Source organism: Enhydra lutris, unplaced genomic scaffold (genome assembly GCF_002288905.1).
Source record: "Enhydra lutris kenyoni isolate GAN:26980312 unplaced genomic scaffold, ASM228890v2 scaffoldscaffold31, whole genome shotgun sequence".
NCBI lineage: Eukaryota > Metazoa > Chordata > Mammalia > Carnivora > Mustelidae > Enhydra > Enhydra lutris.
The window spans coordinates 5,205,818-5,222,978 of NW_019154115.1; the positions used below are offsets into that span (position 1 = coordinate 5,205,818).

A 17,161-nucleotide genomic window follows, 5' to 3' on the forward strand; every position below is an offset into this window, starting at 1 on the left:
GTTAAGACAAAAAGGACTACTAACACTACCAGGCACTTTATATAACTTTTTCTTTTAAAGATGTATTTATTTATTTGAGAGAGAGAGAGAGAGAGAGACTGCATGCATGCACCGTTGTGAGAGATGGGGGAGGGCCTGAGGGAAAGGAGAGACAGAATCTCAAGCAGACTCTGCATTTAACGCAGAACCTGATGTGGGGCTTTATCTCATGACCCTGAGATCATGATCTGAGCCAAAACCAAGAATCAGATGCTTAACTGACTGAGCCACCCAGGCGCCCCTATTTAACTTTTTTAAATTTGAGGCATAATTGACATGAAACATTACTTTCAGGTATACAGCATGATCATTTAGTATTTGTATATGTTGTGAAATGATCACAATAAGTTCAGTTAACATCTATCACTATAGATAGTTATAAAAAATTATTTTCTTCTGATAAGGACTTTTAAGATCTACTCTCTTAGCAACTTTCAAATATGTGATATGGTATTATTAACTATAGCCACCATATTCTACATTATATCCTCCTGACTTTTTTTTTTTTTCATTTTATTTTATTTTATTTTATTTTATTTTGTTTCTTTTCAGTGTTCTAAAATTCCTTGTTTATGTACCACACCTAGTGCTCCATGCAATATGTGCCTTCCATAATAACCCACCACCAGGCTCACCCAACCCCCACCCTTCTCCCCTCCAGAACGCTTATTTTGTTTCTCAGAGTCCACAGTCTCTCATGGTTTGTCTTCCCCTCCGATTTCCCCCAACTCACTTCTCCTCTCCATCTCCCATGTTATTCCTTATGCTCCACAAGTAAGTGAAACCATATAATAATTGAATCTCTCTGCTTGACTTATTTCACTCAGCATGATCTCTTTTAGTCCCGTCCATGTTGATAAAAAAAGTTGGGTATTCATCCTTTTTGATGGAGGCATAATACCGCATTGTATATATGGACCATATCTTCTTTATCCATTCATCCGTTGGAGGGCATCTTGATTCTTTCCACAGTTTGGCAACTGTGGCCATTGCTGCTATGAACATGGGGGTACAGATGGCCCTTCTTTTCACTACATCTTTATCTTTGGGGTAAATACCCAGTAGTACAATTGCAGGGTCAGAGGGTAGCTCTGTTTTCAATTTCTTAAGGAATCTCCATACTGTTTTCCAAAGTGGCTGCACCAACTTGCATTCCCACCAACAGTGTAAGAGGGTTCCCCTTTCTCCACATCCTCTCCAACACATGTTGTTTACAGTCTTGTTAATTTTGGCCATTTTAACTGGTGTAAGGTGGTATCTCAATGTGTTGTTGTTTTTTTAAGATTTTATTTATTTATTTGACAGAGATCACAAGTAGGCAGAGAGGCAGGCAGAGAAAGAGGGGGAAGCAGGCTCCCTGCTGAGCAGAGAGCCTGATGTGGGGCTTGATTCCAGGACCCTGAGATCATGACCTGAGCCAAAGACAGAGGCTTTAACCCATTGAGCCACCCAGGCACCCCTCAATGTGGTTTTTATTTGAATCTCCCTGATTGCTAATGGTGATGAACATTTTTTCATGGGTCTGTTAGCCATTTGTATGTCTTCTTTGGAGAAGTATCTGTTGTATCTTCTGCCCATTTTTTGACATGATTATCTGTTTTGTGTGTACTGAGTTGTGGAGTTCTTTATAGATCTTGGATATCAGCCCTTTGTAGTGTCATTTATGAATATCTTCTCCCATTCTGGGGTTGCCTCTTTGTTTTGTTGACTGTTTCCTTTGCTGTTCAGAAGCTTTTGATCTTGATAAAGTCCCAAAAGTTCATTTTTGCTTTTGTTTCCTTTGCTTCTGGAGATACATCTTGAAAGAAGTTGCTGTGGCCGATGTCAGAGAAGTCACTGCCTATGTTCTCCTCTAGGATTTTGATAGATTCCTGCCTTATATTGAGGTCTTTTATCCATTTCGAGTTTATCTTTGTGTATGGTGTAAGAGAATGGTTGAGTTTCATTCTTCTACACATAGCTGTCCAATTTTCCCAGCACCATTTATTGAAGAGACTTTTTTCCACTGTATATTTTTTCCTGCTTTGTCAAAGATTATTTGACTACAGAGTTGAGGGTCCTTATCTGGGCTCTCTACACTGTTCCCCTGGTCTATGTGTCTGTTTTTGTGCCAGTACCATGCTGTCTTGGTGATCACAACTTTGTAGTAAAGCTTGAAATCAGGCAACATGATGCCCCCAGTTTTGGTTTTTTTTTGGTTTTGTTTTTTGTTTTTTGTTTTTCAAAATTTCCTTAGCAATTTGGGGTCTCTTCTGGTTCCAAACAAGTTTTAGGATTGTTTGTTCCAGTTCTTTTAAAAATGCCGGTGGAATTTTGGTCAGGATGGCATTGAAAGTATAGATTGCTCTAGGCAGTATAGACATTTTAACAATGTTTATTTTTCCAATCCATGAGTATGGAATGCTTTTCCATCTTTTTGTGTCTTCTTCAATTTCTTTCATGAGTGTTTTGTAGTTCGAGTACAGATCCTTTACCTCTTTGGTTAGGTTTATTCCCAGGTATCTTACCGTTCTTGGTGCTATAGTAAATGGAATCGATTCTCTCATTTCCCTTTTCTATATTTTCATTGTTAGTGTATAAGAAAGCAACTGATTTCTGTACATTGATTTTGTATCCTACCACCTTACTGAATTGCTGTATGAGTTCTAGTAGTTTGGGGGTGGACTCTTTTGGGTTTTCCGTGTAAACTATCATGTCATCTGCAAAGAGAGAGTTTGATGTCTTCATTGCCAATTTGAATACATTTTATTTCTTTTTGTTGTCTGATTACTGTTGCTAGGACTTCTAGTACTATGTTGAACAACAGTGGTGGGGGTGGACATCCTTGTCATATTCCTGATTTCAAAGGGAAGGCTGTCAGCTTTTCCTCATTGAGGATGATAACCACTGTGAGTTTTTCATAGATAGATTTTATAAAGTTGAGGAATGTCCCCTCTATCCCTATATATTAATTGTTTTAATCAGGAACAGATGCTGTATCTTGTCAAATGCTTTTTCTGCATTAATTGAGAGGACCATGTGGTTCTCTCTTCTCTTATTGATCTGTTCTATCACATTGATTGATTTGCAAATGTTGAACCACCCTTGCATCCCATGGATAAATCTTACCTGGTCATGGTGGATAATCTTTTTAATGTACTCTTGGATCCTATTAGCATAGGATCTTGTTGAGAATCTTAGCATCCAAATTCATCAGGGATAGTGGTCTGAAGTTCTGCTTTTTGGTGAGGTCTTTGCCTGGTTTGAGGATCAGGGTAATGCTGGCTTCATAAAAAGAGTCTGGAAGTTTTCTTTATGATTCAATTTTTGAAACAGCTTCAGGAGAATAGGTATTGTTTCTTCTTTGAAAGTTTCGTAGAATTCCCTAGGGAATCCATCAGGTCCTGGGCTCTTGTTTTTTGGGAGGTTTTTGATCACTGCTTCAATCTTGTTACTAGATATTGGTCTATTCCAGTTGTCAATTTCTTCCTGATTCAGCTTTGAAAGTTTATAGGTTTCTAGGAATGCATCCATTTCATCTAGGTTGCTTAACTGATTGGCATATAACTGTTGATAATAATTTCTGATGACTCTTTCTGTTTCCTTGGTGTTAGTCCTGATCTCTCCTTTTTCATTCATAATTTTATTAACTTGGGTCCTCTGTCTTTTCTTTTGGGTTAGTTTGGCCAATGGTTTATCGATCTTATTCTTTCAAAAAACCAGCTTCTAGTTTGGTTGATGTGTTCTACTGTATCTCTAGTTTCTATCTCATAGATCTCTGCTCTAATCTTGATTATTTCCCTTTTTGTGTGTGGGGTTGGCTTAATTTGTTGTTGATTCTCCAGTTCTTTAGGGTGTAAAGAGAGCTGGTGTATTCTTGATTTTTCAGTTTTTTTGAGGGAGGCTTGGATGGCTATGTATTTCCCCCCTAGGACTGCCTTTGCTGTATCCTATAGGTTTTGGACCAAAGTGTCTTCATTCTCATTGGTTTCCATGAATTGTTTAAGTTCTTCTTTGATTTCCTGGTTGATCCAAACATTCTTAAGCAGGGTGGTCTTTAGCTTCCAAGTGTTTGGATTCCTTCCAAACTTTTTCCTGTGGTTGAGTTCCAGTTTCAAAGCATTGTGGTCTGAGAATATGCAGGGAATAATTTCAAACAAGGACTTCACAGGCAACATGATGTCAATAAAAAGGTATCTTTCAGTAATCATTCTCAATGTGAACGGCCTAAATGCTCCCATAAAACCGCACAGGGTTGCAGATTGGATAAAACAACAGGACCCGTCCATATGTTGTCTGCAGGAGACACATTTTGAACCTAAGGATACATCCAGACTGAAACCGAAGGGATGGAAAAGCATCTTTCATGCCAGTGGTCCTCAAAAGAAAGCTGAGGTAGTGATTCTCATATCAAATAAATTAGATTTTAAACTAAAGACTGTAGTCAGAGTACAGAAGGACACTACATCACTCTTAAAGTGTCTGTCCACCAAGAAGATCTAACAGTTGTACATATTTATGCCCCCAATACAGGAGCAGCCAACTACATAAGACAACTGTTAATCAAGATAAAGAGTCATATTGATATGAATACATTAGCAGTAAGGGATCTTAACATGCCACTCTCAGTAATAGACAGATCATCCAAGCAGAAAATCAATAAAGGAACAAGAGTATTGAATGACACATTGGACCAGATGGACCTCTTAGATACATACAGAACATTCCACCCTAAAACAACAGAACACTCATTCTTCTCAAGCACACATGGGACTTGATCTCCAGAGTAGACCACATACTGGGTCACAAATCAGGGCTCAGCCGATGCTGACATAATTATTTTATAACTGGAAGTTTGTGCAACCTTCCCTACTATATATACATATATTTTAAAGATTTTATTTATTTATTTGACCAAGAGAGATCACAAATAGGCAGAGAGGCAGGCAGAGAAAGCGGGGGAAAGCAGGCTCCCTACTGAGCAGAGAGCCCGAAGAGGGGCTTGATCCCAGGACCCTGAGATGACCTGAGCTGAGGCAGAGGCTTAACCCACTGAGCCACCCAGGCGCTTACAAAATATATATATATATATATATACACACACACATATATATATATATAATATATATATTTTTTTAAAGATTTTATTTACCTACCTGACAGAGGTCACAAGTAGGCAGAGAGGCAGGCAGAGAGAGAAGGGGAAGCAGGCTCCCTGCTGAGCAGAGAGCCCAATGCGGGGCTCTATCCCAGGACCCTGGGATCATGACCTGAGCCGAAGGCAGAGGCTTTAACCCACTGAGCCACCCAGGCACCCCTACAGTATATTTTAATAACAGGCGATGTTGCTAGTATTCATCAATACTATTCTTGGTCTGGTTCTCTTTTGTCAGCATAATCTCTTAAATTTTTAACTAGTTTTTATTTTTAATTCAGGAATTCATATAAACATAATGATATTCATTATAAAGTAAACCTCTTTTCCCAGCCCTTCTTCCTAGAGATAACCACTGCAACCAGTTTTTTTTTTTTTAATTCCAGAAATAACTGATGCCTTTATAAGCGTTTAAGTGTATATATATTTTCCTTCCTTTTTTAGGATATTCTGAGTGGAATTGTTTTTTTAATTTTGTTTATAGTTGACTTTCTATAGAAATGTAAATTTGTCAGTTGCTTTTTTTATGTTTGAGGTTTTTATCTTTCTTAGACAAATAATTATATTATTATTATAATACTTGTACTTTTTCCATGCCTTTCACTCTTACATTTATTGTTTGATTTGTTTCCTTTAAAAATAGTAATCATCTGGAATCTATTTTAGTCTCAAGTAAGAAAAGGATCAAAGTCTGATTTATTTTTAAAAGCATGTCTATTGTCTGAACACTGTTGATGGATACATTTCTTTTTCACTGAAATACTGCTTTTATAATATACTTGATTCCACATGTATTTGGATTTAACTTTGACTTTCCTATTTTTATTCATTGATCTATGTATACATCAAATCTCTTAAATTACTTTTATCAAATACATGTACATGTATACCCCCATAGACGCATGACTCTAAAAAGTCTTGAAGGCTTTTCTTTTTGTGTACTTAAGTTTATATTTTAATTCCAATTAGTTAACATACAGTATTACATTAGTTTCAGGTGTACAGTATAGTGGTTCAACACCCATACAATACCATGTGCTCATCACAATGCACTTTTTAATCCCCATCACCTATTTAGTCCAACTGCCACCACCCTCTCCTCCAGTAACCACCAGTTTGTTCTCTATAGTTAGGAGTCTTTTTCTTGGTTTTCCTCTTCCTCTTTGTTTTTCCTTTGCTCATTTGTTTTATCTTAAATTCAGCATGTGGGTGAAATCATATGATATTTGTCTTTCTCTGACTGACCTACTTTGCTTGGCATAATACCCTCTAGCTCCGTCCATATTGTTGCAAATGGCAACATTTCATTCTTTTTTATGGCTGAGTAAAAACTGCATCTTCTTTACCTGTTCATCAATGGATGGACATTTGGGCTCTTTCCATAATTTGGCTGTTGGTTGATTCCTATAACATTGGTGTGCATGTATCCTTATGGATTATTATTTTTGTATAGTGCAATTGCTGGATCACTGGGTAGCTCTGTTTTTAACTTTTTGAGAAACCTCCATACTGTTTTCCAGAGTGATTGCACCAGTTTCCATTGCCACCAACAGTGTAAGAGGGTTCCCCTCTCTGTGCATTCTTGCCAGCACCTCTTATTTCCTGCATTGTTCATTTTAGCCATTCTTAACAGGTGTGAGGTAATATCTCCTTGTAGCTTTGATTTCTATTTCTATTTCTCTGATGATCAGTGATGATGAGCGCCTTTTCATGTGTCTGTTATCTACATGTCTTCTTTGGAAAAATGTCTATTTATATCTTCTACCCATTTTTTAACCGGATTATTTGTTTTTCAGGTGTTCAGTTTTAGTAAGTTCTTTATGTATTTTCAACACTAATCTTTTTTTTTTTTTAAGATTTTATTTATTTATTTATTTGACAGACAGAGATCACAAGTAGGCAGAGAGAGAGGAGGAAGCAGGCTCTCTGCCGAGCAGAGAGCCTGATGCGGGGCCTGATCCCAGGACCCTGAGATCATGACCTGAGCTGAAGGCAGAGGCTCAACCCACTGAGCCACCCAAGCCCCCCAGGTCTCAATCTCTTGGTCTGCATCTCAGCCAGCAGGGATAGGGAAAAGGCAACAGAGCCCATAACTCTAGGCATGAGCTACAAATGGCACACACCACTTATATTCACGTTTCATTGTCCAGAACCACTCATGTGGCTGTTCATAGATGCGAAAGAAGCTGCAACATGTAAACTTTAGATAGACAGGCATGTGACTAGCTAGAGCTTTGCAACTCTATATTAAAATAAATTCTATCTAATGGATATTGTTAGCATTCTTTTCTACAAGCAACTACTTATTCTAGTTCCTAACAGATGGTTAACATCTATAAATATTTAATTGAATGAATGAATGAATGCATGAGTGATTGGAAAGTGCTGCATGGTCTCCCCTGTGCTCTTGTCCAGCATTATTTCTCACTATTCTCTGCTTGTCTTCTCACTGACCTAGACCAGTTCTTCTTGTTTCATTTTCATTTCTTTCCCATTCCTCTCCCTTCTCTCCAGTACCCCTCCCATCCTTCTCCTCTACCCTGCCTGCTTTTCATTCTGACATAATTATAGTTACAGAAAATTTGCAGGAGAAGTAAAAGAACCCTATGTGTCTTCACTCAGATTTATTCAGATTTCACCAATTGTCCCAATATTCTTTTTTGTATTCAGTTGTCATGCCTTCTTAAGCTGTTTTAATCTAGAACAATTCCTCAGTCTTAGGTTTCATTGCATTGACATTGTTGAGGAACATGTACCAGTTATTCGAAATTGTTCCTCAGTTTGAGTTTGTCCTATATTTATTCATGATTAGATTCAGGTTATGCATTTTGGGCATGGAATACCACAGAAGAGATGTTGTGTTTTTTCAGTGTTTGATATCAGGAGATGTGTGTCCCATTACATTTGATGTCCATAGAGGTGTTTCAAAAAAAAAAAAAAAAAAACCTGCAAATTTACTGTTATTTTTCTTTGTAATTGATGAGTATCTTGTGGGAAGATACTCAAGACTGTGCAAATATTCTTATATTCCTTCAAACTCTCACCCACTAGTTTTAATATCCCTTGATGATTCTTGAGTAAATCAGTTATTACTGTGATGGTTGTCAAATAGTGTTTTTTAAAATTCCATCATTCATCCCATATTCATTAGTTGAATTTTTGCCATAAAGATTAGTTTTTCTTTCTAATTTATAGCCGCAAGAGACTCTCACTGAACAAATTTGTGACAGTTGGAGCATCGAAATAAAGGACAGGAAAAGGTTATAATTCATTGAATAAAATAAAAATCTGTGAGTCTATACGGATACAAGTAATTTCTTTTTGAAGAGTTTTTTTCTAATAGATAATACATTTATATTATTAAAACATCTTTTGAAAAGTGTATATAAGAAGTCTAATGGGCCTTTTCTCCTCTTTGTCCTCTACAGATACATATTGTTGTTTGTTTATTTGTCTTCCCAATGTTTCTTTATTCAGTATAAGAAATAAGGAGTATGCATATTTTCTATTCTTTCTCACACAATATTTAGCGTATTATATAATAATATAATCTTTTGTTTGTTGTTTTTATCATTGAGCAATATATTTAGGAAATCACTCTGTGTCTCTAGTAGACAATCTTTAAGAAGTCCTGTTTAAGGTTCTTGTCCCTAGTTATCCAACCAAACATTAATCTAGGCACTGCAGCTGGAATTAAGATTGTTAATCACCTCACTGTTTTTAACATAAGTTTATCCTGGATTGTGCAGATGAGCCTAATAAAATCAGAGGACGAATTCAGAAGAGTCAGAGAGATGTAGTTGAAGAAAGATGCAGTAGACACAGGTAGAAGAAGTCAGGGAAAGTAGAAGCATGAGAAGGATGCAGTCCACTGTTGGTAGCTTTGAAGATGGAGAAAAGGGAACTGTTAGCAATGGAATGTGAATGGCCTATTAGAGGCTGAGAACAGCAACAGCCAGCTAACAGCCAGCAAGGAAACGGGACTTCCATTTTGCAACTGCATGGAACTGAATTTTGTCAACAATATGAATGAAATTGGAAATAGAGTATTCTCCAGAGCTTCCTGAACGGCACATAGCCCTGACAATACCGATTTTAGCTTGGTGAGAGTTGTGTCTGACTTCTAGCCTCCAAAACTGGGAGGTTTTGAATGGGTGTTGTTTTAAACTGCCAAGTGTATGGTAAATTGTTACAACAACAATTGAAAACTAATGTGATAGTTGTGCCTAGAAATCTGTCTACTACTCCTTTCTGGACCCCGGGTTGTTTCTCTTCCATTACAAACAATAGTGGCATGAAGAATAACTAGTGTGTATGAGAGAGAATGGGCAGGGAATCCTAGGATTGGAATTCTGGTCATAGATAATAGAGGGTCCTGCCTTTACTACCTGAAGGAGGAATTGCATTTCTCAGTTTCAGCTATGAAAGTGGGTTGTTAGACTTTTAGATTTACCAGTTTGATAGATAAGAAATATTGTATTGTTGGGTACCCAATGTTGGGTCCCCCAGTAATGGGTCCATGGTCAAAGGAGCGAGACTGATACAAAGCGAAGGTCAAGCAAAGCTTTATTTCACGCCAAGCATCAAGAATCAAACTGACCGTCAAACAGACTGGTCGGGGCTGCCCCTTACAGAGAGGGCGACCCCTCCCTGCCTCACAGACTAACTTTTATAGAGCAAAGGCCATGTGGTTGGGCCTGGCCACACACAGGTGGCGAATGAGATTGTAGCACACAGAGAAAGCTGCACAGTCAAGCTAGGTCACACATAAGTGACCAATTGAATTATAATTTACCTTATAGTAGACATTTGAACTAGCCTATCACCTTGGTGAGAATTGGTGCCCAAAAGGCAGGGCCCACACTCCTTAGTAGCTAGGGAGACAGTATGCCCACTTTGCTGATTGGATATCTCCACCTGACCCGACTCATCCCCGCATTCGAGCTGTCATCTCTGCCTGACCTGACCCACCCTTGTATTTGGGCTTTGTTACCTGGGACTGGTTTCCGGGACTTGCTTTTAAGTAAGTTCCCCTTGGGTGGGTGGGGGGGAGGGCAGGATCAATTTAAGTTTTACTGCATGAACAACAAAATGGCTGTTCAACTGAGGTGGGGCCGCTCTGGCTAAATAGGCCCTTACAGTATCTCCCTGTAGTTGTAGTTTGCTTTTCTCTTACTATCCTTGAGTTTGAGTATCTTCTTATGCTTCAGTACCATTTACATTTTCTTTTCTTGTAACATATATATTTATGTGCATCGCTTGTTTTTCGTTGGGGTTTGGTCTTAATTTCTGGGGACTTCATGTATGAGGGAGATTACTTTTTGTCTGTGATAGGAGTTGTAAATGTTTCCCCAGTTTGTCAGTTGTCTCCCGATGCTACCTTTTAATATTATTTGCTCTATAGAAAATTTTTTCTTTTATGAATTTAGACTTAACCGATCTTTTCTTTCATAGCCTCTGAATTTTGAGTCATAGACTCAAAATTTTCTTTCCCCTCATCTAAAAGTTATAAAGACATTTTCAGTTTTTTCTTCCAATACTTTAATGGTCACATTTTTTACATTTAAATTCTGATCTTTATGGAGTTAATCCTAATGTATTATATGAATTACAAATCTAATTTTACCTCTTTCCAAACCCATCAGCATTTATTTAGAAGTCCAGCTGTACCTATCTACTTTGAGATGTCACCCTTTTTGCATTCTGATGTCTCCTTTATCTTGGATCTTTTTATCGTATTCCGTTGATTGATCTGAGTATTCATAAGCCAGTTCCACACTACTTTAACTATTGAGCTTTTATTATCTGGCTAGGTCCTCCCTAGTTTTCTCCCCAGTCCCCTTTTTTAAAAGATTTTCTCTCTCTCAAGCTGAGGGGGAGGGGTAGCAGGAGAGGGAGAAGCAGACTCTCCCCTGAGCAGGGAGTCCCATACAGGGCTCCATCCCAGGAACCAAAGACCATGACCTGAGCCAAAGGCAGATGCTTAACCAACCAAGCCACTCAAGTGCCCTCCCCCAGCCTCCACTAATATTCTTTTTCAGATCTTTTCTAGCTATTTTTTACTTGTTTTTCCATATTAACTTTGAATTCAGTTGTCTGGTTTGATGAGAAGAAATCTAGTAGTACTTAGATTACCTTGTATTTATAAATTAACATAAAGAGAACTGACTTCTTTATGATCTTATATCTTTTCATCTGTGCAAGTCTATTTTTGTGTTCATTAAAAGGGCTTTAAAGCTTTTCATACATTATTTCATGCTGTATTTATTACTGGGTGTTTTATCTCAGCAGAGATAATTATTGTAGTTGACAGTATGGTATATATCCTTCTCTGCTTTTTCTGTACTTATATAAACTATTCAATCTAGTAGTTTTCATGGTGATATGCAGGAGTTTCTGGGATACTTTCAAGAATTTTGCAAAATTAAGGCTATTTTCATAGTAATAATGACGTTATTTTCCTTTTTCACTGAGTTGAACAAATCAAGGTAGTTTCTCCATATGGGAATGGGAAGTATGGTATAGCTGTATATAATGGTTTTCTAAAGAAAAACAAAACAAAACAAAAACACACTTGTACAATGGAACTGTAAACTGATCTAGTTTAAAACTTCTAAAATTTTTAAAAACTGTGACAAAATTCATATGACCTAAAATTCATTTCAACCATTTTAAGTATATACTTGGGTGGGTTTTAGTATATTGACTATATTGGGCAACTACCACCACTATATAATTCTAGAACATGTTCATCACCTGCAGAAGAAAGTCCGCATTCATTAAGCGTCATTCCCATTCTCTTTTCCTCCAGTCCTGAAAACCACCAATCACTTTCTGTCTCAATGGATTTGCCTTTTATGGACATTTCATATTGGTTAAAAAAAAAAAATCATAAAATATTGGCCTTTTGTATGTGTCTTCTTTCACTTAGCATACTGTTCTCAGGATTCACTCATGTTGTAGCATGTGTAGTATTTCATTCCTTTTTATAACCAAGTATTATTCCACTGTATAGATATACTACATTTTATTTACCCATTGGTCAGTTTATGGACTTTGGGGTTTTTCCACTTTTTGACTATTTGGAGTAATGCTGCTATGAACATTTGTGTACAAATTTTTATATCAATCTGTGTGTCTAGCAACTTTTTTCATAGAATATCACTTTTACTTTATTGAAAAGGCTATACTCATTCAGACTTTGGTACTTGGCAAATGTTTTTGAAAGTGAATTAAGTGACTTGTCACTTCAAGGAAAATACCTAACAGTATTTGTTAACAGTTGTAAAGTTTAAGCTTGCAAGCAAAAATCAGAATTGTAAAAACTTGTGAATGTGACAATTTTCCAGTAAAGAATTTTCTTTTTTTTTTTTTTTTTTAAGATTTTATTTATTTATTTAACAGACAGAGATCACAAATAGGCAGAGAGGCAGGCAGAGAGAGAGGGAAGCGGGTTCCCTGCTGAGCAGAGAGCCCGATGGAGGGCTTGATCCCAGGACCCTGGGATCATGACCTGAGCCGAAGGCAGCCACTTAACCAACTGAGCCACCCAGGCGCCCCCCAGTAAAGAATTTTCTGAGATTGGTGGTAATATGGAAGAATGTGACCTTTTGATAGCATATAATGAAGTGTGTCAACATTTAAAACAGTTCCATAACTCAGTGAACCAGTATTTTCCAGATCATCAATGCCTAACACCATAAAATCATGTATAGGTAAAATGTCCATTTGAAGTACAGGATAGACGAAAAGGTTTCTTTAAACAGTTCAAGGTAAATGTACTTCCAATGTAATTTTATCCCTTCTGAGTATACAATTCAATGATTTTTAGTAAGTTTATACAGTCATAACCATCATCCAAGTCCAATTTTAGAACATTTGCATCATTATAAAAGGATTTTTTGGTACCAGTTTGCAGTCATTGCCCTTTACCATCCACACCCAGTTCTAGGCAAATGCTAACGTACTACCTGTTTCTATAGTTTTAATGTAGAATGGAATCCTATCAATGGAATCATAGAATGTGTAGTCTTTTGCTAATGGCTTCTTAGTATAATTTTTTTGAGGCTCATCCATGTTGTATGTGTATCAGTAGTTTGGTTTTTTTTTAAGCACTTAAATACTATCCCATTGTATGGATATACCACATTTTATTTATCCTTTTATCATTTGTTGGGGTATTAGGGTCATTTCTATTTTTTGACAATTATGAATAATGCTGCTGTAAACATTCTTGTACAGGATTTTGTATAGACGTATGTTTTCAGTTAGTTCTCTTAGTTATAAACCTAAGAGTGGAACTCCTGGTCATATGATAACTCTGTGTTTAACATTTTCGGAAACTACTTGTTTTCCAAGTGAGTGCACCATTTTACAATTCCATCTGCAGTATCTGAGGGGTCTAGTCTCTCCACATCCTTACCAATAGATGTTGTTGTCTTTTTCGTTATACGCATTCTAGTGGGCATGCAGTATTATCTCATCATGCATTTCCCAGATGACTAATAATTTTGAGCATCTTTTTGTGTGTTTGTTGGCCATTTATACTTCTTTGATAAACTGTTAGCTATTTTGTCCATTTTTTTTAAAAAGATTTTTTTTGTTTATTTGAGAGAGAGAAAAAGAGAGACCACAAGCAGGAGGAGGGGCAGAAGGAGGTCAATGCGGGATTCAGTTCTAGGACCCTGAGAACGTGACCTGAGGTGAAGGCAGCCACTTAACCTACTGAGCCACCCGGGTGCCTCTGTTTTGTCCATTTTTAAATCAGTTTATCTTCTTGTTAATGAGTTACAACACTTCTTCATATATTCTAGGTAGAAGTCCTTTATCAGAGAAACAATTTGCAAAGATATTCTCTGAGTCTGTAGCTTATCTTTATTTTTTTTAATGCTACTTCAACGTAAAAGTTGTACATTTTGGGACACCTGGGTGGCTCAGTTGGTTAAGCCACTGCCTTAGGCTCAGGTCATGATCCCAGGGTCCTGGAATTGAGTCCCACATCAGGCTCCTCGCTCAGCAGGGAACCTGCTTCTCTTGCTGCCTCTGCCTGCCACTCTGCCTGCTTATGTGTACTCTCTCTCTCTTTCTGGCAAATAAATAAAATCTTAAAAAAAAAAGTTGTACATTTTAATAAAGCTGGGAGAACAATGGATTTTATATTTTATATTTAAGTATATTTTATATTTAAATTTATTTTATGAAGAGTTCCTTGGTGTGGTTTTAGATGCTATATTCTATATTTCAGTTAACCTTTAAGTTAGCATTTGTAGAGTTTTGATGTTATATTATTAAATTATTATTAAATTGTCCATTTTCCAATTTTATGTCTGTCTGAAGGTAGATTTTCTTCATGTATTTCAAACTAAATTACATAGTGCCAACAGATTGAATGCAGAAGTGGCTATGAGAATCTAGGTTTCTTTCATTGAGCCAGACATAAAAGAGATGACAGACGTATAAATAAATACCATCACCACTTTGATTTAAACATATAGTATTTTTTTTTTCATGAAAATGTTACTTATGTTATCATGTAATGTATTTACTGTTAATGTGAAATGAATTGGATAAATACTTAAAGTTAATTTCAGTTTTTATTTCTAATACAGTATATATCAATAGATATGACTCATATAAACTGAAGTTATTTGAGGACCATTTCTTTTATTATTTTACATGCTGATTCAGAGTCGCATAAGGCAGCTCTCTTATGTTTATATATGTTTATACAAGTTATTCTTGTTTCTCTATAAGATTTTAGCTTTTTGAAAGCAGGGACCAAATGTATTGCTTTTATTTATTTTCTTAGAAGATCATGTTTATTCCTGGAATAAGTGTCCATTGAAGACTTAACAAGGGATTGAAGGATTTCCCATTGGCTGGCCACGTTAAGGACAGCATTTACTCTGTTGGCTTTAACATAAATAGCTATATTTTTTTCATTCAGGTGGAAGAGCACAATGGTCACATCTTTAAGGCTACCCAGTATAGCATCCCTACATACTGTGAATACTGTTCTTCTTTGATATGGATAATGGACCGAGCCTCTGTTTGCAAATGTAAGTATGAGTGATTTTTTTTTTTTTTTAAGGAATTCATTGTAGCAATTGCAGACATTTCACCATGAGCCTTCTTTTTGCTATAAAATCTTGTCACATCTGGCCGAACCCATGTAGTTTATGAGATCCCCATATATCCATTTTTTGAAGCACAAAATAAAGTCCAGAGACCTGAACTGACTTCCCCAGGTTCCCAAGGGTCCCACTTTAAGCTTGTGACTAAGAAAGATCCTGTCTCTGCTCTCTGGACTTACAGCTAAGCAACTCTTCTAGAAGCTTTTTGTCCACATCTGATAACCTGAGGACTCAGTTTGAGCTTCTCTGAAGCCAGAGGAAGAGCCGCTCTGAGGGAAGACACCTCTCACCATACTGTTACTGTATTTATTAGCCAGTATGAGTGATCTTTGAGGAGTTGTTTTAACCACTTGACATTTTTATTTTCTAAGTTTGCTCATATCTTTTTTAACATAAAGGAGTAATTACACTTCCTGATTCTTTAGCCTCCTCTCACTATACTCTTTCACCTACTCTCTGTAGCCAAATCAGGTATTTTGGTGGTATTTGATCATTGTACTTGCAGCTTACTTTATCAGAAATGCCCTTCTCCCAGATATTAGTTTGACTATTTAGTTAATCTATGTCTCCTCTCAAATGTTACCTCTTAGAGAACTCTTTCCTTACTCTCCTATCTAAAATGCCATTTGGTCCCCTAATTATCTGTCCCCTTACTCAACTTAATAGTCTTCATAGCACTATCACTACCCAAAACTATATTAAGTATTTGTTTGTTTTCTTGTTGTCAGTCTGTCCACTAGAATGTATACTGTATAAGGTCAGGAAGCTTAATAATTGTTTCTTCTCTATCACCAGTGCCTAGAACAGTTTTGGTATTACAAGTTTTGATAAGTTTTTACTGGGTAGATGAGTGGATGAATTAATGAAAAAATTATTAAATTATAACCAAAAGGATACTTTTTTCTATTGTAATCTTTTCATTAGAATGTATAAGTCCTAGAATGTGAGTTGAGACTTTCTTTTTAGGTCACCTTGGTTCCGGCTTACAGAGGACCTTTAGCTACTACTATGCCATATATCTACTCTGGTGCTTTCAGTAATTCTGTGAGGTTTTCCTTACTAGTGGGACAAAATTGAATGAATGAAGTATTAGGAAGGGTTTGCCCAGTAGGACAAGAATGAATGTCATGTTTGCCATAGTGAAATCACCACTATTGCTAGATATGTTTACTTGTTCTATCATTCAACAATGGTTTCTTTTTTTGTTTTATTACCAGTAGTCTAACAAATTATAGTGAGAGCAAAATAGGAAGTAGTTTGCCATTAACTTGACTGTTCAATGTTAGTTTGAATCTTGTAGGTTTGGCATAACTTTCTCTGTGTTTTGAAACTGAAGATGTAAAAAATCTGTTTTTTTATGACTTGGGTGGACTTAGTTTGATTTTGTAATAAAATTAACTAACTTTCTTTGTGATTATACTGGTGATTTCATCAGCAGAATGATAAGGCCCTTCCTCTCAGCCTTGAAAACCCGAGTTATACTTTAGAAGCTCAAGAAGGATATTAAGGTGTTGATATCCAGGAGCTAGAGCTGGTATAGCAAAATGACTTAGTTCAAATATATTTCAGTATTCTCCTCTCACTGCTTCTTCCCACTTATCAACTGCCTAGCCACTATGTTCTCTGCTGCTCCAAGGAATAATTTTTCTTCTGAACATTTTCTTTATTTTGTCTTCCCAGTCACAACTGATATTGTTTATGTTCTGGTTTCTTAGAGCTCTTCTATTTTAATGTGTACCTTGTTTTCATTTCAGTAAGGGTCTTTGGCAGTAATGCCTTTCTTACCCATTGGAATGATTCTTAATAGGTATTTCTTGCACATTAACAGATTGTAGAACAGGCACATTAGGGGAGC

At 36.7% G+C, this 17,161-nt stretch overlaps 1 protein-coding gene across 2 annotated transcripts in view; it reads left to right on the plus strand.

Moving 5' to 3' along the window:
- Positions 1–17,161, plus strand: part of LOC111153187 (myosin IXA) — a 282,109-nt gene that overhangs the window by 205,065 nt on the left and 59,883 nt on the right. For both annotated transcript variants that reach the window (XM_022512043.1, XM_022512044.1), the window contains exon 33: positions 15,120–15,231. In XM_022512043.1, coding sequence (XP_022367751.1) covers positions 15,120–15,231 — 112 coding nt within the window. The remainder of the gene's footprint in view (positions 1–15,119; positions 15,232–17,161) is intronic.